Source organism: Sinohyriopsis cumingii, chromosome 2 (assembly GCF_028554795.1).
Source record: "Sinohyriopsis cumingii isolate HCF-2022 chromosome 2, ASM2855479v2, whole genome shotgun sequence".
Lineage (NCBI taxonomy): Eukaryota > Metazoa > Mollusca > Bivalvia > Unionida > Unionidae > Sinohyriopsis > Sinohyriopsis cumingii.
This window is the reverse complement of record NC_142962.1, coordinates 2,315,039-2,338,650: the sequence shown is the minus strand read 5'-3', so window position 1 is coordinate 2,338,650 and position 23,612 is coordinate 2,315,039. Positions and strand designations below refer to the sequence as shown.

Sequence of the window (23,612 nt, the reverse complement as noted above, 5' to 3'; positions counted from 1 at the left end):
TCATGAGAATGGTATTGTTGAGCCGGATGGTAATCATTTAGCGGTCAAAGTTTTGGGTAAGGCCTTAAATGAATTCAAATTTGCTCCTAGTTTGAATCAGTTAGAGCGTATTCATCACAATGATATCCTTATTGGTACACATGCTCTTAAATCTGACCAGGATGGTAAAGAAAATCACTAGCTGAGGTAGAAGATCCACAGATCTCCTGTTTGTTTCAGACGGCTATTAGTAAATGTGATGCTACACAAGAATGAACATGTTACTTTTTAAAGAATCGGGTCCTTATTAGGAAAGGGAAACCATCAGAGTTACCAGCTGGTTACAAGTGGTCAGTAAGATATCAACTTGCTGTTCCGAGATCGTTTGAACAGGACATTCTTGGTCTAGCCCAGGAACCGTGGTTCTCTGGTCATTTACTATTAAATAAGACTTATCACCTGAATTTAAATTATTTGTATTGGTCAAAAATTAAAAGTGAAGTTTCTGAATTGTGTAGATTTTATCATACTTGTCAAATGGTAGGAAAACATAACCAGAAGATATACAAAGCTCGTCGGTCACCTAGTCATGCGTTTGACAGACCGTTTAGTAAAATACTGGTAGACTGTATTGGCCCTTTACCTGAGACCAAGTTAGGTTACCAATACTTGTTGACGATTATGTATGCGTCCACAAGATTTCCAGAAGCTATTCCTCAGGTCTGTTCTATCTGATCGAGGGTCTAACTTCATGTCTCCTATTTTTCAGCAGGTCCTGTTTTAATTATATGTCAGACAATTTAGACCTTATGTCTATCTCCCTAGAGTCGACGTGCTTTGGAAAGGTTTCATCAAGCTTTGAAGAGTGATAAGATCATACTGCTTTGAGGCAGGACAAGATAGGGATGAAGATGTGCAAATGTTGTTGTTTGCTGTAAAGGAGTCAATGCAAGAGTATCTAGGTTTGAGTCCTTTTGAAATTGTTTTCGGACATACTCTCTGTGTACCACTGAAATTATTGAAAAAGAGACTTTGTGCATCTGAAGAGTCAGACATGAATTTTCTCTGAATTTAACTACAGACTGTCAAAGGCATGCGAGGTGGCAAGAATTAATTTTCAGTCTGTCCAGTCAAAAATGTAACTGATGTATAAAAAAATATACAAACGGAGCTTTCACGCAAGTGATTTAGTTTTGGCTCTGTTGCCCACACCCCAAAATCCTCTTCAGGCTAAGATTTTGGTCCTTATTCCATTGAAAAGAAAGTAAATGACTTGAATTGCTTTATAAAAAATCATGAAGGAGAAAGCAGAAATAACTTCGACACATTAACATGTTAAGAGAATATTTTGACAGAGATAGCGATTTAAATTATTCAGTGACGTACGTAGTACATTCCCAAAAACACAGCATTAGAACCAAGACGAGAAATCGGATAGTGTTGAACTTCAATGACTATCTCCGCAATTATGAAATTTTTGAGAATTTGGAACAGAAACGTTCGCATCTACTGACACAAGAGATGAACGAACTGAAACACTTATCTCCAGCTAGTCCAACACAAACAAACACGATCTTCCACGGTGGTCCTATGAGCGTTTCGTACTTTTTCGCGACCTACATTCTTTAACTAAAGCGGTCCCTTCCTCGAAATAGGCTTCTCTCGTTTATTTGCAGGTATTGAGTGAATTAAAATAATCCTCGAATTTATGTGCATTCTTTCAGGTAATAAGTTGGTACGTTGCATTAATTCAATGCCATGTACTATTTAGAATATTCACAAAATTACAGACATTCCACCTTTAAGCCCAAAGCAATATCATCGATTCACTGATACCTGTACAGGTAGTTTTGTCACGCTCCAGAATTTGCAATTATACATGTTAGCTATTACCCGTTTACAAAACAGTTCTCAGCAGATAATACAGCAGTAACTTCGGTATTTCATGTGAAAATCCAAAACATGGCTATAATAGTTTTCTTCTCTCTTTTTCTGGTTGGAGTTGATTCCACTGGTGAGTTGGATCTTAGTAGTTTTCTTTCTTTTTTCAATCTTTCTTGTCTTTCAATTTTGTCTCGCCATGTCAATCCCTCCATTTTCTTTTTCTTTCTTCCTTCATATATTTCTTTCAGTCAACCTTCCCTTATTTATTCTTGCTCTATTCGCTCTTTCTCCTTTGTTCCATCTTTCCTTCTATCTTCTCTCGTTTGAAATTTTATTTACATTAACGCAGTATACGTTCATGTTACTCTCGTAAATATTATTTATGTGTGATAGATAGAGGATGTATGAGCAACTCTGTCTGCGATATATACAGGATTTATGAGGGACTCGATATGCCATATAAACGAGATTTATGAACAACTTTATTTGCCATAGATACAGGATTTATGAACAACTCGATATGCCATATATACGAGATTTATGAAGAACTTTATTTGCCATAGATACAGGATTTATGAACAACTCGATATGCCATATATACGAGATTTATGAACAACTTTATTTGCCATAGATACAGGATTTATAAACAACTCTATCATAAATACAGGATTTATGAACAATTCTATCATAAATACAGGATTTATGAACAATTCTGCCATATATACAAGATTTATGTCGAACACTCTCTGCCATAGATGCAGTATTTATTAACAACGCTGCCATATATACAGGATTTATGAACAACTCTATCCGTCAATGATACAGGATTTATTAACAACTCTATCTGCCATATCTACAGGATTTATTAACAACGCTGCCATATATACAAGATTTGTGTTGAACTCTATCTGCCATTGGTACAGGATTTATTAACTATATCTGTCATAGATACACGATTTATGAACAACCCTGTCTGTCATAGATACAGGATTTATTAACTTCTATGACAACTGAATAAATTCTGTATGCATCTACTCTGTACCGGTCCAACAAACAATTTGGCCATTTCAGTGTTAGTTGAGAGTCCTAGCTCCTGTATCAGCGCTATACAGCAATAGTTTCAGTTCCATTTCTATGGCAGTTCTTTGACGAATCTTCTCGGAAAGTGACAAACAACATGGGCTGTCTTTAAATCTTTTCATGTCTGCGGTACGTCAGCCATATTTGTTTTGTTAGATATAGTAAAATTACTACCACGTGACTTCTAACCCGCCTGCTAAACGAAGATAATGTAGCACTTTATATGGTTCTGTGAAGTTTTCATACTTGTATACGACCTAAATTCTTCAATTAAGGCGTGTCCCTACCTCGAAATAGGTTTCTCTCGTTTATTTGCAGTTTTTGATTGAATTTAAATAATCCTGGAATTGTTGTGCAGTCTTTCGGGTAATAAGTTGGTACGTTACATTAATTCAATGCAATGTACTATTAAAAAACATTCACAAAATGACAGACATTCCACCTTTAAGCCCAAAGTAATATCATCGATTCACTGTACAGGTATTCCTGTCACGCTCCAGATCTTACAATTATACATGTTAGCTATTACCCGTTTACAAAACAGTTCTCAGCAGATAATGCAGCAGTAACTTCGGTATTTCATGTGAAAATCCAAAACATGACTATAACAGTTTTCTTTTTTCTTTTTCTGGTTGAAGTTGATTCCACTAGTGAATTGTTTTCTTTTCAATCTTTCTTTTCTTTCGTTTTTGTCTCGCCATGTATATCCCGCCATTTTCCTTTTCTTTCTTCCTTCATATATTTCTTCCATCTAACCTTCCCTTATTAATTATTGCTCTATTCTCTCTTTCTCTCTTTCTCCTTTGTTCCATCTTTCCTTATATTTTCTTTCGTTTAAAATGTTATTTACATTAACGCAGTAAACGTTCATTTTACTCTCTTTAATATTATTTATCTGCCATATGTAGGTCTACAGGATTTATGATCGATTCCGCCTACAATTCCGTCATAGATACAGGAATTATGAATAACTGTATCTGCCATAGATACATGATTTACCATAGATACAGGATTTATGAACAATTATATCTGCCATAGATACATGATTTTATGAAAAACTTCATCCCACAGATGATAGTTATAATTCAAGCGAGGACAACCAAAGTGTGGTCATATAAAAACCAGATTGAATGTCGAGCTCTGATGTTACAATTGTATCGTCACATATTCGAAAAACAAGCAGATAAAAGAAAATGGTATTACCCTGAAACTGGATCCTACGTACTCTTTACTTCAGCCATGGTACTATCCAACTCCTGATGTCCAAGTCCTTTGCGATCGATAAGTTTCGTCTCAAACTTTTATAATGGCAACTAAGTTGCTGATCATCGATCAGGTATGAAAGGACTTTGGCAAAACTACTATCTGTCATCGATAAGGTGTGAATATGCTTTGGCAAAACTATCATCTTAGTATTAAATTTAAGAATAACATTTAAAATTTTTATTTAAGATTGATGAGGCGCATAAACGGTCACGTTGACAAGCACTGTTTCTCTATTGCAACATTTTTCAAAGACATTGTCTTCAATTATCGAAATCAAAATAATACGGAATACATCGACGGATAGAATTGAACAATCAAACCAATTCAAGAGGGGAGCATTACCAAACTGAATTTGATCTGTCGCAGGCTGTTCATACAGCCTAATTATGGCGATGATGTAAAACAATTTAAAAATTTTCGAGGTAATTTAAATCGTGTTCGTAAATGTTTGCTGAAGAATTTGATTGGGGGAATGCCTGCAGGCAGAGCCCAATGGCTGGTTTCACATACATTATTTGAGATGATATCATTGAATGACGCATCTAAGACTCGTATTGAAAATTTGTAAATCTGTAATAAAGTTGGAGCATGCACACTTGGTTATAGCGCCCCGTTTTAAGGAATTCTCAGATTTATGTGATTACTTGTGTGATTATTGGAATTCGGCGCAATGGAAATATCCTTAGCCCGAAATCAATAGCCAGTTACTAGGAGCAAACGTCACGGAGTGAAGTGTTAGTGAGTTTCCATGATGCCATGGTTCACTAGTAGTGAATTCAGGCCAAAACCAAATGAATGTCCCTGAGTAAGATAGTCCATATTAACATCTAGTGGTGTACATTGGTGGTGTGACTGCAATGGCAGTATTTACGGTAGGAAACCGGTAAATTACACAAAGGAATAAATAAGAAGGGACTTGGCAGATACCGTTTATGTCGCCATGGTGGCAAATGTGGTGCAGTTATATTGGCAAAATGTGCCTGGAAAGCATACATTGACTGGTCTAAGGTGGCGGAATGCATAGATCCTAAATGACTAGTGAAGCTCCGCCCCCTTAGAGACTGTTACTGCGAACCCCAAGCTTCCGATTAAAATGGCTGAATCATCACAGAATACAGGCACCATGTCAGATTCTCTCTCGCGTATTCCCGATAATATTTCACTTAAATACCTTCCTGATCAAGAGAAGCTTTCCAGTAAAGTGTTGCAGAAGGGTTTGAACTACTTTACGCAAGGATATATACACGAAATCAAAGTTTTGGAGTTTGAAAACAAGATTCGCGTAGAAGCGAGATGCTGGCCATCTATGAAGAAGAACCAGCCTCCGCACCGTCTGCACATCGAAATTACGGAGGAAAAGTGTGAAGATGCATACTGTTCATGTAAAGCTGGGTAAGATTTAATGTTTTGTATTTTTAATGAGCTATGTTTAATGTTTGAACTGTTTAATACCCTGAAGTAATGGCAACTGTTATAGTATAAGTCGTGCAGGTCATGTAGGCGTTCGGTACCGACTATTTAATGTGTTATTTTTTACAATTTGATTGCACATACATTAAAATGGCGAGCATTCACTTTATCTGGATCCTCATACATCCATATTCTTTTAGAATGTCATTATATACACACTGTTCGAGAAGAACATTCGGCAAAAACAAATGTTAAATTACGTAAATGGATATATTTGGATGAGGTCAACCTAAAGGTGTTAGCGTGCTGTAATCTCACAACGAAAGCTGCAGCTGTTGATAATAAAAATCGTAGTATCATGTTAGCTGTTGATTTCACCAAAGGTCCTTTTCTCTTCACCCAGTTTATTACCTGGCCACCTTTGTAAATTTCCACAGTGATCAATAATTTTAGTCAAGGGTCATCCATACATGACGTCACGTAATTTGGGCGGAATATTTTGTACCCCGGCCCCGTGATAAAAACTCAGCCCCCTCGTTAGATGTCACAATGCTTTGACACTCCCAACCAATAAAAATTGTCAAAATCAATATTGGTTTGAAATCCCTTTGCATTAGAAAAACATCACGACACTGCATTCTAAATTATTTATCTGATAGATGGCGCTGGTGTTGGTTTTGTGACATCACCAATAGCATTTTTTAAACTAATTAATGTGTATGATATCTGAAAAATATATATGTATTGTTGCAGGGTCAGTGGGCATTGCTCCCATGTAGTAGGGCTAATTAAGTCCCTACAGGGTTTCAAACTACATAACTTCACCTCTGTTCCTGACCAGTTGAGCAGCACAAGCTTACCTCAGCAATGGCATGTGCCAAGGGGATCGAAAATAAAACCAGTGCCACTTAACCATGTTGTGGTTGCTAGACCGACAGAGAGTAGGAAAAGAAAGCCAATGGTTTGCCAGACAGATATAAACAAAAAGTATGAATTTAAAATGCAAATAATTTACCAACAGAAATACTTGTTTAAAATCTGGTTATAGATGGAACATAGAGTAAACTATTTATTACTTCCAGATTAAAATAAACATGACAAACAATATAGCTTTAATAATTTGTTTTTATTCATCATGCTGATACAACATACTTGAATTGATATGTAATAGAAAAATATTCATGTAAATCTACAATATAATGTCATCAAATTGAATAAGTAATAAGGTGTGCATTTAAAATATGTGCAAAAATTATAGATGCCTAAAATAGGCACTGACATGAAGTAAACAAAAAAACAACATTGTTTAACACGATTATTAGTAGTAAATGGGGGCACCCTAGCGTCAAGGGGAATTAGCATTACAAGACCCCTTGGGCAACTCTAGCGTCAAGGGAAAATTAACATGGAGAAAAATCGTGGGTCAGATTAGCGTCAAGGGAAATTAACATGGCGAAAAATCGTGGGTCACTCTAGCGACAAGGGGAATTTAACATGGAACTATAGTGTGGGTCTGTCTAGCGACAAGGGGAAATTAACATGGGAATAGAGTTTGGGTTTGTCTAGGGACAAGGGGAATTGAATATGGGATTTTTTTTTAAATTTAAATTTAAATTTAAATTTAAAAAAAAAGGGGGTAGGCAATGGAAAGGCTATCTCTTTTCGAGAAATATGGCTGGCCCTGAAAAGGGCCTTTGGGTTTATGTTAATATTAATATTAACATAGATGGCATCTGTCACATCTTCTTCTTCTTCTTCTTAAACTCCTTCTAACTGCCGGTCCATACACAAGTACACTCTTGAGACATCCTTGTCTTTCTATGTAAACTCTCCTCATCCATTGACTAGTATCTGTCCTATCAACAACAGTCCACTTGGACCTGACATACATGAGCATGTCCGTCCTAAACATCATGGAAGACACAAGGGTGGATGACTCAACTGTGGTCCACATCTTGAAGCGACGAGAATAGGTGAATCAATGCAGTGAACTGCGCTTATTTATAGGTACAGGAAGGATTGAAACGGATTGAATTCATTCACCAATCCGAACACGCGTTACAAAATTCAGTCAGCTCGCATCCAATCCGAAGAGAGCAGTCTGTGACGTCACGTGGTCTATATAGATTCGTTAGCGCTTGTGTGCAGTCAATCTATGCGACAGTGATTCAACATGACGGAAACTCAGAAAACGATCCATTGGGGTGCACCAGCAGGGGAGACTGCCCAAGGGAACCCGGACTTACTTTCAGAAGAGGTACATTGGGATTTTGTGGATTTTCTTACCTCGCAAGAATTTGTTCCGGAACCTTCGTTACCTTCTTCATTACCGCAAGTGGAGAATTTTAGACAGAGACAGAAAGAAGAATTGGAGAAATTTATGCAACGACAAAAGGAAGCGGAACAAGCTTTTCTCCTACAGCGACAGCAACAGCAACAAGAAGAGGTAAGAAAAAAACAACAGCAACAACAGCAAGAAGAAGTAGCAGCAAAGAAACAAGAGGGTGAAAATCAAACGGCTACGGTACTGTTGGACATTTTAGCGGAGTTAAGAAGTCTGAAACAAATGTATCAGACTTCTTTATCACGACCGAAGAGAATACGACCTTCCCGAGCTAAACACGCCAACCCTGTGACTAAGCCTATCGTACCACCCTTAGTGATTTCAACCCAATCATCAGAAGTAGGCCTTGGCCGTGGCAAAGGCTTAAGGCAGTTAAAGTTGATTGGTTAAACTCACCCCTACACCAAAATAAAAAGGCCCTTTTCAGGGCCACCCACATTTCTCGAAAAGAAATACAATTTCAATTTGCCAATAACTCAAAAATAAACCCCACCCATTTTACCCTTATAGTACGTGTCTGTGTATGAGTGCGTGAGTGTAGCTTCTTATTTTAAAATCAAAACTCAAAGACACTTACCTTATATCATTCATGTATTCTTTTATCCATTTTTTACAATCCAATTCACAGCACAACACTTTAATTAAAAGTTCATTGACTTCTTCTTTCTCCTTGTTTAGTCTCTCTGTTTTTTGAATTTCTTCACCGTTTTTTCCTCATTTTCTTCCCTTCTTCTTTTCTTCTCCTGTTTCTTTGCTTCTTTTAAATAGAATTGTCTTCTTTCTTCCTCTGAAGAATCCCTCTCTTCTTTCGAAGAATCCCTCTCTTCTTCCGAAGAATCCCTCTCTTCTTCTGAAGAATCCTTCTTTTCTTCTGACTCCTCTTGTTTCTTTTTTGGGCAATCTGGAGACCAATGTCCTTTTTCTTTACAATAATAACAGGTATCTTGACTTTTGTCTTTTTTAGCCCCTGTTTTTTTTTCTTTTTTGGCGGTCTGGACACTCTGAAGACCAATGCCCTTTCTTCTGACAGATATAGCAAGTATCCTGACTCTTATCTCGAAAGGAAGGAGAGTAGTCTGTCGGCTGGTCTGAAGAGAATTTTCTAATGACCCCTAGCAAAGCTCTGACGAAACGTTCGATTTGGCTAGTCTCTTCCATTGTTCTCCTCGGTTTGAGAGTGAAATGAATAGTGAAAGGACAAGACACACCCTTTTTATATACGCTGGTTTGCCATGACTATAAATTAGTCTATGGTGTTTGAACTTGAGTCATTTGACGTTTTGCACTCAAGATGAAACGATCCTATTCATTCGAGAAGAAAGAAGAAGAAGAAAGTAAGAGGCAGAAACGTGATCTATCGCCTCGTACCAGGGCTGAAATCTTGGCACAAATTCATGCCAGTGATTTTGAAGAGGACATGAGTGAACCAGAATCCGAACCCTCTAAACCAAGTTCACCACCCTTAGTCAACCCTGAAAAGTACTATTCCATTCGAGAGACGGAAAAGCGCTCCTCTAGAAAATTTAGAACCACGGCTTACACCTACACGGTGAAGTTTAAAGATTTCAAGGCCGACGTACCCTTGGAGAAAGCAGAAGGGTTTATCACCGAGATGTGGGATTCTTTGCTCACCGCACTCAAGCGACAATGTCAAGCCAAAGAAGACGATCGCTTGACACTATCCATAGATCACGACGGTTTGAAATCCCCTGTTTGGATCGAGTTTAGCAGACCCGCAGAACTAACCCCTTCCAAAATCATGGACAAGATTCAACACGTACAACATTCTAATGACCAGTTTGACATCACCGATGGTAAAGCCACACTGAAAATGGCCCACGTCTCTCTTCCTCAAGGGACAGGACGCAAAAAGATGTTATTGGTGGACAACCTTCGCAACACCAAAATAAGTCTCGTCCGAATTCACAACCCTCAAGACCAGATGTGTTTAGCCCGTGCCATCGTGGTGGGACGAACCTATGCCAACAAGAACGACACGGTAGAATGGAAAAGAACCTGGAAAACTATTCAACGATCCGATCGAGCCAAACAACGAAATGAAGCAGAACTCCTGTTACAACAAGCCGGACTGTCCAAAGACACACCCTGTGGCATTCCTGAGATGCAAAAATTGCAAGATGCCCTAGCTCCACGCTACACCTTGAAAGTGCACCCTCAAGAAATGCGTGGAACTCTGTTGTTTCAAGGCCAAGATTTTAAGGACGGAAAATACATTCATGTCTATTATCACGATGAACATTTCGATACCATTACCAGTATCACTGGATTCCTGGGATACAGTTATTATTGTGAGAAATGTGACTATGGTTATAATAATCGAGAGCAACACAAACATTGTGGATGGAAATGCTCAGGATGTTTGGCCTCTCCACCCTGTCTGAGCGAAGAACCAGTGCCTTGTTCAACTTGTCTGCGCACGTTTGTCAGCCCTACCTGTTACCAGCAACATTTGAAAACACAAGGTTCACAGAAGAAATGTGCTTGTCAACTCCTGAAATTGTGCCCTACGTGTGGACAAGGCATACGTACCAATAGTACCAAGGCACACGTATGTCGAGGAAAGAAAAAATGTCACATTTGTCACCACATCGTGGACTTGGAACACGAATGTTACGTGCAAAAATATCATCCCCCACCAGAGGAAGAGGACGGTCACAAGAAGAAAGGCAATTTCATCTTTTTCGATTTCGAATGCATGCAAGAGACCGGCATTCACATTCCTAATTTCTGCGTGGCTCATCGAGCGTGCGAGAAGTGCATTCAAGAACCTATCTTCAGTCATTGCCCTCACTGCAGCAAGATTCCTGGAGGACGTGAAAAAATCTTTCGAGGACCAAACACGTTAGCCGATTTTGCCCAATGGGTCTTAGACTCCATCGACAAGACATGGAGCAAAGAGGACATCGAACGTTACGGAGATTGTCATCGTCATGCCACGGTGATGGCTCACAATTTCTCCGGATACGATGGACAGTTTCTTCTCAGATACTATACGGAACAAGGCACCGAACGTCCTAAAGTCACTTTGAACGGAGCCAAAATCATTTTCATGCAAGTGGGACAAGTACAGTTTAAAGATTCGATGAGTTACTTGGCCATGCCTTTCAGTCGAATGCCTAAAACGTTTGGAATGACAGAAATGGCTAAAGGTTATTTTCCACACTTTTTCAATACGGAAGCCAATCAACATGCCGTTCTACCCCATTTACCTGAGGCTCACTATTACGACCCCGACAACATGCGTACCGAACAACGAGAAGCTTTCTACGCTTGGTACCAGGCTCATGCCTCTGACCCCTTCGACTTTCAGGAAGAAATGTTAAAGTATTGTCGTTCCGACGTGGACATTTTACGACGTTGCTGTGGAAAATTTCGAGAACTGTTCATGGAACACGGAGGGGTCGATCCTTTGAAAGAAGCTTGCACCATTGCCAAAGCGTGTTCCTTAGTGTACCGCCAACGATTCATGCCTGAAAACACCGTGGCTGTCATCAGTCCTCAAACGACCCACTATGTCAAGCGTCAATACTCTGTCAAAGCCCTACGTTGGTTACATTACTTGTGCGACAAGGAAGACAAATGGATTCAGCATGCCCGCAACGGAGGAGGCGAAAAGACCATCGGAACGTATTCGGTAGATGGATGGGACTTAGAAAACCCCAAGATCGTGTACGAGTTTAACGGTTGCTTATTTCACGGATGTCCCATCTGTTACCCTGACCGTGACACTAAAAATCAGTTTTTGCAACGGACCATGGAAGACTTGTACCAGGACACTTGTCAGCGACGCCTAAAGTTAGAACAGCAAGGATACCAAGTGGTGGAAATGTGGGAACACGAGTACGATCACCGTTTGAAAACCGATCCCGAGTTTAAACGCCTCGTGGAAAGTTACCAGTTCATGGACCCGCTGAACCCGAGGGATAGTTTGTACGGAGGAAGGACCAATGCCACCTGTTTGCTGTACCAAGCCGACGAAGAGAAAGGAGAAGAAATCAAATACTTGGACGTGTGTTCGCTGTATCCCTACGTGTGCAAATATTGTCGCTTTCCTGTAGGGCACCCGCAATTGTTCACGGAACACATCGACCTGAAAAACATTCGACAATACGAAGGCTTGATCAAGTGTAAAGTTTTGCCTCCCACGAACCTATACCATCCCGTCTTACCTCACCATTGTCAAGGTAAACTGATGTTTCCTTTCTGCCGTACTTGTGCCGAAACGTGCAACCAGGACCAACCTTGCCATCACAGCCAGGAAGAACGTGCCTTGACGGGAACCTGGGTCAGCGTGGAATTGTTCAAAGCTCTGGACATGGGATACCAGCTGTTAGAAGTGTAGGAAATTTGCCACTTTCCCAAGACACAACAGTACCACAAGGGTGACCCTACTCAGAAAGGCATTTTCGCCGACTACGTGGATGCCTTTTTGAAACTGAAACAAGAAGCCAGCGGCTATCCTTCCTGGTGTCACACTCCCGAAGACCAAATACAATTCAAAGAGAAATACTACGCACAAGAAGGCATCTCTTTAGACCACATCGAAAAAAACGAAGGCAGGCGATCGTTTGCCAAAGTGATGTTAAATTGCTTGTGGGGTAAAATGGCACAACGACCGTGTTTACCGAAGACGGAATATTTGACAGAACCTTCCCGCTACTTCCAGATGATTCACGACAAAACCAAATACATGAAACACGTGGACGTCGTTCGAGAGGATTTGATCTTGGTCAATTACGAAGAAGATCTGGACTTTGTACAAGACGACCCTTTTGGAAATGTCATCATTGCGGCTTACGTGACAGCTCATGCTCGCTTAAAATTGTACGAAGCTTTAGAACTGTTAGAAGAACGCGTCCTGTACTTTGACACGGACAGTTGCATTTACATCCATCACCCGATTCAACAGCACCCTGACATCGAAGGAGACCGTTTAGGAGCCTGGACAGACGAGCATCCCGACGACAAGATTCTAAGTTTCGTCAGTGGTGGTCCCAAAAATTACGGCTACGAATACCGGGACAAACAAGGAGAAGTGCACACGACGTGCAAAGTGAAAGGACTGACTCTGAATCATCGTAACAGTCGAGTGGTCAACTTTGGGGTATTGAAAGAAGCCTTGCAATCGGGAGAGGATGGAAACTTTAAAGTGACCACTTATCAACCGAACAAGATTGTACGTTTACCCACTCACCACATCGTCAGTCGGCCACTGGAAAAAATCTATCAAATCGTGTACCAGAAGCGAGTGAGACTTCCCAATCACTTTACGTTGCCGTACGGTCACATCGATATTGGTCAGCATATAAAAAGGGACAACGTCCAAGACCAATAGTTCATTGTTCATTGAAGTAACTTACCATGTCGTTGACGAAGAAGAAACCAGATTGGTTAGGAGTCAAATGTTGGACATCACCGAGACCAGGGTTTTGAGGCTTGGACACAAGAGGTGGCCCAGTATGCACGAGAGTTATTCAAGGAAAAAAGTTACTTTTCAACCTGTGTTAGTGACGGTGCCAGAAGAACCCGTCACCCAGGACAGGACTGTCGTGGACAGGCCTGAAAGACCCTTTCGGGAGGACACTTGTGTGACCTTACCCCCTACTATAGAACTGGTTAGAACTTTACCCAAAACATGTGGTTGTTGTACAGACACTTGTATTTTATTCCACGTTCATGTGCCTTTTATTCTTGTACTTAAGCCTTTGGCTTTTATGTATTTTTGTCTTTCGTATTCATGTTTGAAAAAAACATTCAATAAACGTGTTCTGAAAAAGTATATAAACTCTTGTCTTGTTTGTTTTTTCGTGTCACAAGTGACATTCCTCACACCATGGCTACCTCTACTGTCTCTGCTCCCTCTTCCTCTACTGTCAAAGTCATCGACGAACACTTAGATCGTGCCAGTTGGGAGGCTTTGTATCTTCGCCATCCCTTTAACATGCTCATTGCTGGACCTAGCGGTTCTGGCAAAACTGAATTCGTCAAACGTTTGATCGAACATAAACATCATTTGATCGATCGACCCCCTCAACGCATCGTGTGGTGTTACAAAGAGTGGCAATCGGCGTACAGCCTCTTGCGAGAAAGTCAAGGCGATTCCATCGTGTTTGTGGAAGGCATTCCTAAAGAAGACGACGGCATCGTCTCTGACTCCCGTCAAACCCATTTGGTCATTTTCGACGACATGTTAGGAGAAGACGAAGAAGAAATTAAACTGTGGTTCACGCGCAAAGGGCATCACCGTAATGCCAGTGTCGTTTACATCACCCAAAATTTGTTTCAACAAAGTAAAGCCCATCGCACCATCAGTCTCAATGCGCATTACGTGGTCTTGTTTAAAAGCCCTCGAGATAAATCGCAAGTGCAAGTCTTAGCCAAACAGTTAGGAACGCCTTGGCTGACTCAGGCGTACGACGATGCCACTCAAACTCCACACGCCTATTTACTCGTCGATTTGAAACCTACGACTCCTGAGGATTTGCGATTTGGAACCCACTTGTTTCACCACTGGTGCCAAGACGGAGGGCCTGTCCTGTACACGTCTCCGTCCTCGACTTCATTTCACTCCCCATAAAAAAATCTATAAAAACCTCAGACCCTTTTTCGTCTGTCTCACACAGTGCGAACATGACGTCCCTTCAGTCGCATCTTCCCGTCAAATTGATTCGTGCCTTGTATGGCATCAGTCGAGAAAAAAATCCACAAGCACGAGCTCGTGTCTTAGAAGCTAGTCTCAAAGAAGTCTTACGATGGTTCACGGTGACGGCACGTCAATTACTCCAAGGAATCATTCAGATTCCTCATCAAACCAAACGCTTTTTTGATCGAAACAAAGTCGCTTTGGTCCAACTGGCCGATCCCCGCATCGACACTCAAACCAAAAAACAAATCATTTTGAAACCTGGAGGGAGCGGTACTCTAGGAGGGGTCATCATTCGCTCATTCTTAAGATGGGATCCTAATGCCCCCAAAGTTATACCCAAGACAAAAGTCCAACGAAGTCCCAAGAAGAAAAAGTCCAGGTCCCCAAGGAGAACGTGTTCAGTGGCAGGACCCACCTCTGACCAGACACCACCACCACCCCGGAAAAAGAAAAGAAGCCCCCAGAAAAAGAAAAGTCCACAGAAAACTAGTCGCAAGAGAGGCACTTCGGCCAGGACGCAACCTTACACTCGCAAACCACGACCTGCCACGGCGGTGACTGCGTCTCCGGCAGCTTCACGTTTGTCCACTTCTCCGTTAATGACACCCAGAACTGAAGAGTACTTGGAGACGTTGATCACACCAAGAACTTCTCCGTTGATGACCCCCAAAAGAACTTCCCAAGTGGCAGGACCTTCCAATTTAGTGGCAGTGGCTGCTGCTCACAAAGTACCTTCTCCCAAAATCAAAGTTCAAGAAAGATCGGGCATGTTACAAAGTTTACTGGATTTGTCCAAGCAAGAACTGGCTCGATTTAGTCCGTTACGTACCCCTGCACGACGTGTCATGCCTGTCCTCAAACTAATACGACGTAAAGACAATCAGTGGCGACGCGTTCCAGTATAAAAAAGGCCTGTGACCAAGTCGGGTATCAGTGTTTTTTGGTGCTCCTGAAGACTCAAAGATGTCACCCTCCAGAAAACCCCAAGGAAAGAAAAGGAAAGGACTGCCACCACGTTTAGCCAAACATGGGGACATGTTATCTGTCCTGTCCAAACCTTCTTCACCCCTACGAAAAAAACTCATTCAAACAGCCTCCAAAGAGGTCATCGATACCGTGTGCGAATGTTGTTTGAACGTTTTGAAAGGCACGATCCCTTTGTCCAAACACCAGAAACAATGCTTAGGCAAACATCGTCACGTTCTTCGCCAAATGGTTCAAAAGAAAATTCCCATTCGTCAAAAAAAGAAGATGTTAGTGCAACGTGGAGGTATTTTACCTCTCTTGTTAGGCCCCATACTGAAAGGAGTCTTGGGAACCATGTTGGGAGGACTGGTGGGAGCAAGATAAAAAGGCCTCGGAAGTTCCAAGATCTCAGAATCGACCCCTGACAACCCCATGGAAGGACGAAAACTAGCTTTAGTGCCTTACAAACGATGGATGGAATACCATCGGTGGCAAGAACAACACACCCCGCATTTACCTCCCAATCCCCATTTGAGCGAGATGTCCCAGTTACAACACGAATTGCAGTCCTTGATGGATCGCCAAGATTTGTCCGAAACAGAAAAATCGCAAAAGTACGGTCAACTCTTGCAACGACTGCAACTCTTTCACCAGAAAGCTTTAGACGAAACAGCTCTACCCACTCTGAAAGATTTTAAGACCTTGATGAAAAGTCCAGCACCATCACCAGTACCAGTACCAGTACCACCAGTACCCGTGACCAAGACAGAAAAAGGAGAAGAAGAGGAAGGGTTTCAAACTCCACCAGAAAAAGTACGCAAGTTAACAACACCACCTACCTCCAGAATTGGATGGATTAAAAAGATGATGGCCACCCCTTCTTCATCACAAGAGAAAAAGAAAGTGAAGACAGAAGTGAAGACAGAAGTGAAACAAGAACCGATATCCCCCGCTCAGACATCCTTCTCCTGTTCGACACCTATTGCTGGCCGCACACGCAAAGCATTGCAATCCAAGAAAATACCCCAAGAGAAAAAGAGTAGCATCCTCCAAGAGTGGGTGTCTTATTAACACACCAACCAACACAAAAAAATGGAAAAAGTCTTAGCCAGCATTTACTACGATCCCTCCCATCCTGCAGGTTACGCAGGAGTTCAAAAATTGTATCGTGCTGCCAAAACGCGACTGAAAAGTCTCCGTTTACCTCAAGTGCAACGATGGTTACAAGAACAAGCTACCTACACTTTACACAAACCCATTCAACGCAAGTTTGCCAGAAGTCGCACCCGAGTGGAAGGCATCGATCATCAATGGCAAGCCGATTTAGCCGATGTCTCTCATTTGGTCAGCTACAATCGTGGCTACAAATATTTGTTTTGTGTCATCGACGTCTTTTTTGAAATTTGCCTGGGTCGTGCCCTTCACTTCCAAATCAAGCAGCGAGTTAGTGCGAGCCCTGCAACGGGTGTTGAAACAAAGCGGTCGTCACCCTCTTCGATGGCAAACGGACAAAGGCACCGAATTTCTGAACCAAGCTTTCCAAAAAGAATTAAAGAAACGTGACATTCATTTTTTTACCACCGAGAATCCCGAAACCAAAGCCAGCATCGTGGAACGTTTTCAACGCACTTTGAAAGAACGCATGTGGAAATATTTTACGCATCACCACACTCTGAAGTATATCGACATCTTACCGCACCTGGTGCAAGCGTACAACCAATCTTACCATCGAAGCATCGGACGTGCCCCGCAAGACGTGACTCCCGACAACGAAGTGTTGGTGTTTGAGCGCCTGTTTGGTACGTCCCCGACGAGGGCTGTCCCCAAGAAAAGTGCAGAGTTGGCCGTAGGAGATTGGGTGCGCATTGGCAAAACCAAACGCACTTTCGACAAAGGTTACTTACCTAACTGGACGACCGAATTGTTTCGCGTCACTGGACGAGTGCATGGCCGTCATCCTGCCGTCTATAAATTGGAAGACATGAACGGAGAAGTGCTCAAAGGAACGTTTTATTTGCCCGAGTTACAACGTGTCACCAAAAAAGAAGACGACGTGTACGACATCGAAAGCATTCTCGAACGCAGGACCCGTAATGTGGGCAAACGACGTGTCAAAGAAGTCAAAGTACGTTGGAAAGGATATCCACCCAGTTTTGATTCTTGGATCGACGCTTCGCAAGTCATCGACTATAAAAAGAAGTGACCATCATGCCTTTTCACACAGACGCAGCTACGTCGACCACTCCTCCTTCACCCAGTTCTTCTGTGCAAGATTTACAAAAACAACCCTTGTGGGTGTGGTGTGGAGAACGTGTGCCTAAAAGGCAAATCGTCTTTTTCTGCCAAATCTTCGTGGTGTATTGTGTCATCGGGGCAGCCATCGCCAATTTGAGTTTGCAACAAGGAGACAAACAATTGTGGACCATTTTATTGAGCAGTTGCATCGGTTACCTGCTTCCTAATCCCTCCCTGAAATTCACCTCGAACGGGAACCACGGGAACCTTGTGTCCAGTGGCAGTGCCAGTCACCACTCCAACCACAACCAGAACCCCATTTTGGGCGGAGACACGCCTCTGACGTCCACTAACCCCTCGGACAGCCACAGAACTCTGGAATTATGAGTCACCAAAACCAATTTTACTTAACCTTACCCAGTGACAGTTCCATGGAGGTGTTTCCCAAGAACACGTTGTGCTGTTACACGGCCAAATTACCTCAAGCCATCCCCTTAGATCACGAAGCCCATTGGGAAGTGGCTTTAGTAGAAATGATTCACCCGACCCAAGTCCTCAATGTCCTTCCCAATCAAAATTTTTTTGATGTGGAAGTTCATGACGAACAATTGCAACAGTGGATGGATAGCAATGTCAAATATGACAAGAAAACCCGTACACAAAAGTACACCACCTATCACTTGTTGATTTCCCCAGGCTATTATTTTAGTGGTCAACATTTGGGCAGCACCATAGCCTCCAGGTTTAATGCCGTGTTTCTGAAAGCTTTGGAGGATGTTAACAAAAGTGTCACCATGGAGTACCACAAAACAGCTCGTCGCTTCTTGATGATATTTGAACGGAGTAAAATCCTGTCCATTTTATTTTGTCCTGAATTGTATGACATGTTGGGCGGAGACATGAACCTGAGAATGAGCATGATGAAGAAAAGCGAATTACCCATCGTTTACGACAACAAGTCTTTTAGCAAGTTATTTCGTGCCCCGGTAGAACTGAACCAAGGACTGAATTTGATGTTCGTGTACTCCGATGTGGTGGAGTATAACGTGGTGGGACACACCTCCGTACCGTTACTGCGTGTCATTCCTTTCAAAGTGGATTCTGCCACCAACACTGACGAGGAAGGTGGAAACACTTACCACGTCCACCGCGAATTTGTACATCCTCACTATTTGCCTGTCAGTAAGTCGTATTTGGACACGGTCAACATTACTATAAAAGGAGATTTGGGACAAAATATTCCATTCACCAAAGGAAAAGTCACGGTGAAACTCCATTTTCGAAAACGGTTTTCTCACGATTCGTAAGTCATGTATCCAGTGTACCGAGGGGTTGCTCGACAGCGAGGACACGGTTTAGGAGATATGTTAAAATCGGCCTTTCGTTCGGTGGCCCCGGTGTTGAAACCGATGGTGACACGCGGATTGCACGCCTTGAAAGATGCGGCACTGACGCAAGGCAAAGAATTTCTCCAAAATGTCATCATCGACAAACAAAACCCTAAAGAAACCTTCATGAGGGCAGGCAAAAATGTCTTGCTGCAAACGGGCAAAGACATTTTGGGTCAGCGAGAAACACCTATAAATGCCCTGCACGCTACCGAGTCAGGCATTCAGCAAGGACAAGGCAGAAAGAGACGAGGAAGAAAACACCCTTTCACCAGACTTCAAGCTAGAAAGGCCAAGAAAAGAAGAACCGTTCGAGACTTAGACGTTTTCGATTATTGAGAAAAGAGACAAACAAATGATGCACCGAGAATCTTGCGCTTGTTCCAAGACCTAACTGGATCTGTTTGCCATGACCCCCACGATGATGACGATGCAAGAATCCCAGTGGGTGGAATTTCACCCCGTCTCCTCATTGACCGATTCCGCTCCCATCGAGTTTGAAATCAAAGGACAGCCCGAAGATTACATCGATCTGAATAGCAGTTACTTGTACCTGAAAGTCAAAATTCTAGATAAGACTGGAAGTGCTATAGACGATGAAGCAGTAGCTCCCGTCAACAATTTCATGCATTCCTTGTTCAGTGGAGTGGACTTGTACTTGAATAACAAACTGGTCAGTAGCAGCATGGGTACTTACCCTTATCGTGCCTACCTGGAAAATCTCTTGACGTACGGAATAGATGCCAAGAACACTCATCTCAATGCCTGTGTGGTATGGGAAGCTGACGAACCTACCAAGTTTGAAATATTGGAAACTGATGAAAAGAAAGACAACAATGATGGATTTGTAGAACGAAGAAAGAGAATCACGGGAGCCGACACAAGTTTAGAACTGATGGATCGTTTGCATTTGGACATGTGGTTGCAAGAAAAGTATTTGCTGAACGGGGTGGATGTCCGTCTGAGACTGAATCGTAGCAGTGCCGCTTTCCATTTGATGGCTGATAGTGAGGGTTACAAAACCAAAATCCTAGAAGCCAGACTCTACGTACGCCGTGTGGAAGTGTTACCTAAAGTGGGAAACGGCATCAGTCAGACGTTGAGCAGAACGACTGCCAAGTATCCCATACGACGCGTGGAAGTGAAAACCTTCACCATTCCCAAGGGACAGCGATCCATGATCGAAGATCATCTGTTCCAAGGACAGTTACCCAAGCGTTTGATCGTTGGTATCGTCGAGAATACAGCCTTCAACGGAGCTGCCGAAAAAAATCCTTTCTACTTTCAACACTTTGGCGTGTCCAAAATCGAAGTCAGTCGCGATGGCAAGACCTTGTGTACTCGACCTTTCGAACCTGACTTTACCAAGAAGAATTACTTGAGATCGTACTTGTCCCTGTACGAAGCCACCGGACAGTTAGGAACCAATATCAGTCACGGTATTACGTACGAGGATTATGCAGGAGGCTACGCTTTGTGGGCTTTCGATTTCACTCCAGACCAAGGCAGCGACGAGGGACATTTCCACCCTATAAAATCCGGCCAGATTCGTGTGGAAATTCAGTTTAAAGACCGAGACCCTGATGAAACGGTGAACGTCATCCTGTATGCAGAATTCGATAATACCATAGAAATCAACAGTTTGAGAGAAGTCATCCTAGATTACTAGAAACCATGGAAGACTGTTATCCCTCTTTACCTAGTGGAGAAACTTTTAGTGTTGGATTATTGTTAAAAAATGTTAGAGTTCTTGTTGTTTAGTGTTAAGTGATTTTTGAATAAAAAATTTTGTGTTTTGAAAAAATTGTTTGATGTTATATTGTTGGATTATTGTTAAAAATGTTAGAGTTGTTGTTTAGTGTTAAGTGATTTTTGAATAAAAAATGTTGTGTTTTGAAAAAAATGCCTTTGTCTTTTGTTTAGCTATAAGAATGTTGGATTGATGCTCTTTCATTTCTTACTATCCCTCTCATGACACTCACTGAAAGTTGCGACTCAAAAACCGTGTGGGGGATGTTTTCCTTCACGTCCGCGCTTTGACTTTAAGAACCTGGTTGTTTCCAGTCTAACCATCCATTGTCGACTCATCCTCCTAAGAAGATGTGCTCCAAACTAGCTAAACTCAACGAAGCCTACGTGAATTTGCATAGGGTCAGACACAGTCTGATACCGAAGCCAGAAGAAATAGAGAATGTGAGAATGTTAAAAATCACTGAAGACCTGATAGAAGAGCTCTTCAGAGAAGAAATGGACAGGGAAAAAGAAGAATGGACAGAGAAGTACAGACTTCAGAGACAGCAGCAACAACATTAACAAGAGCAGCAGCAGCAACCTGAAGCTGACAGAGGCTTTGTCGATTGTCGTATCGACACCAAAGAGTTCTTCTTCTCTTTCCGAAGAAGCAGACCTATCGCCAGAAAGTCTATCCTCAGAGGACATCGCATTCTTAGAAACTAAAAAGAATGCCATAGCAAACAAAAAAAACAGCCCTTTTCAGGGCTACCCAATACTCTAGAAAAGAAATAACAATCGATTTGCCAATGTGTGTAGGTAGAGTAGTGTGAAAATAAACACTAACTCTTTTTTAAAAAAATGTGAGGGTATGTGTTTGTGTGTTTGTGTTTGTAAGTGGTTAAGTAAGTTGGTATGGATAGTTAATTAAAATGATGTCTTTTTTGGTGTTTGAGGTGTATATTTGGAGTTAGATTGGATTGCTTTGCGTATGTGGATAGTCTATTGAAGTGATTTATAAAAAATTTTAAAATAGTGATGGGTAGCATAAAAAAGTGAGTGAGTGTTTCTTTTAGGTCGGCGCGTTGTTTTATGGTCATGATCTAGGTAAGATCAATTTTATGTTTTAGGGGATGTTTTCGTTCACGTCCGCGCTTTCACTATAAATTGAAACTCGTTCGGCAGTCCAGCTACCCTTGTTGATTGATCAACACCAAAAATGAACGCGAGACTGGAGAAACTGTTGGAACTTCATGTGCATCTGGAATATGCCAGGCGCATATTAAATGAACTGGCCGCGGAAGCCATTGTGGAGGAGGGAAGGATAAGAGAGGAGGAGGAAAGAAGAAACAAAGAAGAGGAGGAGAGAAGATATAAAGAAGAGGAAAGAAGATACAAAGAGGAGGAGAGAAGATACAAAGAAGAGGAGGAGGAGGAAACGGAGAGAAGAAGAAGAAATTTCAGAATCCCAGAGAGCGAAAATTGGGATTCTGAAGCGACATATCCTGCCTCTGCTCTCTCCCCCCAAAAGGTAAAATGTAATTGGGGGATAAGATGTGTATGCGTCGCCAGGCCTGGAAGGTGCCACCATTAACCAGGTGTCCATGAAGTTCCAAACAAAAAAACAGCCCTTTTCAGGGCTACCCAATACTCTAGAAAAGAAATAACCATCAATTTGCCAATGTGTAGGTAGAGTAGTGTGAATATAAACACTAACTCTTTTTTAAGATAGTGTGAGGGTATGTGTTTGTGTGTTGGTGCTTGTAAGAGCTCAGGTATGTTTGTGTGAATAGTAGATTATGGGTTTCTTTATTGTTTCTTAGCGTAGGTGAAGAGTATAGTTAGGGTTTTGTAAGCGCTCACGTACGATTGTGTGGATATTAGATTATGGATTTTGTTTATTGTTTCTTAGCGTATGTGTTTGTGTGTTTGTGTTTGTGTGTTTGTGTTTGTACCCGCTCACGTACGATTGTGTGGATAGTAGATTATGGGTTTGTTTATTGTTTCTTAGCGTATGTGGAGAGTATAGTTTGGGTTTTGTAACCGCTCCCGTACGATTGTGTGGATAGTAGATTATGGATTTTGTTTATTGTTTCTTAGCGTATGTGTTTGTGTGTTTGTGTTTGTGTGTTTGTGTTTGTACCCGCTCACGTACGATTGTGTGGATAGTAGATTATGGGTTTGTTTATTGTTTCTTAGCGTATGTGGAGAGTATAGTTTGGGTTTTGTAACCGCTCACGTGCGATTGTGTGGATAGTAGATTATGGATTTGTTTATTGTTTCTTAGCGTATGTGTTTGTGTGTTTGTGTTTGTGTGTTTGTGTTTGTACCCGCTCACGTACGATTGTGTGGATAGTAGATTATGGGTTTGTTTATTGTTTCTTAGCGTATGTGGAGAGTATAGTTTGTGTTTTGTAACCGCTCACGTACGATTGTGTGGATAGTAGATTATGGATTTTGTTTATTGTTTCTTAGCGTATGTGTTTGTGTGTTTGTGTTTGTGTGTTTGTGTTTGTACCCGCTCACGTACGATTGTGTGGATAGTAGATTATGGGTTTGTTTATTGTTTCTTAGCGTATGTGGAGAGTATAGTTTGGGTTTTGTAACCGCTCACGTACGATTGTGTGGATAGTAGATTATGGATTTGTTTATTGTTTCTTAG

At 41.7% G+C, this 23,612-nt stretch overlaps 2 protein-coding genes across 3 annotated transcripts in view; both read left to right on the top strand.

Moving 5' to 3' along the window:
- Positions 1 to 1,888: 1,888 nt before the first annotated feature.
- LOC149804205 (multicopper oxidase 3-like) overlaps positions 1,889 to 23,612 on the top strand; it is a 100,319-nt gene continuing 78,595 nt past the window's right edge. The window contains exon 1 of one of the 2 annotated variants that reach the window (XM_089937914.1): positions 1,889 to 1,993. In XM_089937914.1, coding sequence (XP_089794040.1) covers positions 1,942 to 1,993 — 52 coding nt within the window. In that variant the 5' untranslated portion in view covers positions 1,889 to 1,941. The remainder of the gene's footprint in view (positions 1,994 to 23,612) is intronic. The other variant, XM_089937925.1, reaches the window with a different exon arrangement.
- Positions 4,271 to 6,667, top strand: LOC149804207 (uncharacterized). Its single transcript, XM_089951240.1, has 2 exons — positions 4,271 to 5,601; positions 6,373 to 6,667. Exons 1-2 carry the CDS (start codon positions 5,303 to 5,305, stop codon positions 6,665 to 6,667), a joined length of 594 nt encoding a protein of 197 aa, XP_089807366.1. The 5' UTR covers positions 4,271 to 5,302.

Bases quoted from the DNA above. Each gene is read 5' to 3' on its own strand.
- LOC149804207 (XM_089951240.1), top strand. From the start codon at position 5,303: ATGGCTGAATCATCACAGAATACAGGCACCATGTCAGATTCTCTCTCG. The intron at 5,602-6,372 runs GTAAGATTTAAT...GTATTGTTGCAG, and splicing joins TACTGTTCATGTAAAGCTGG to GGTCAGTGGGCATTGCTCCC.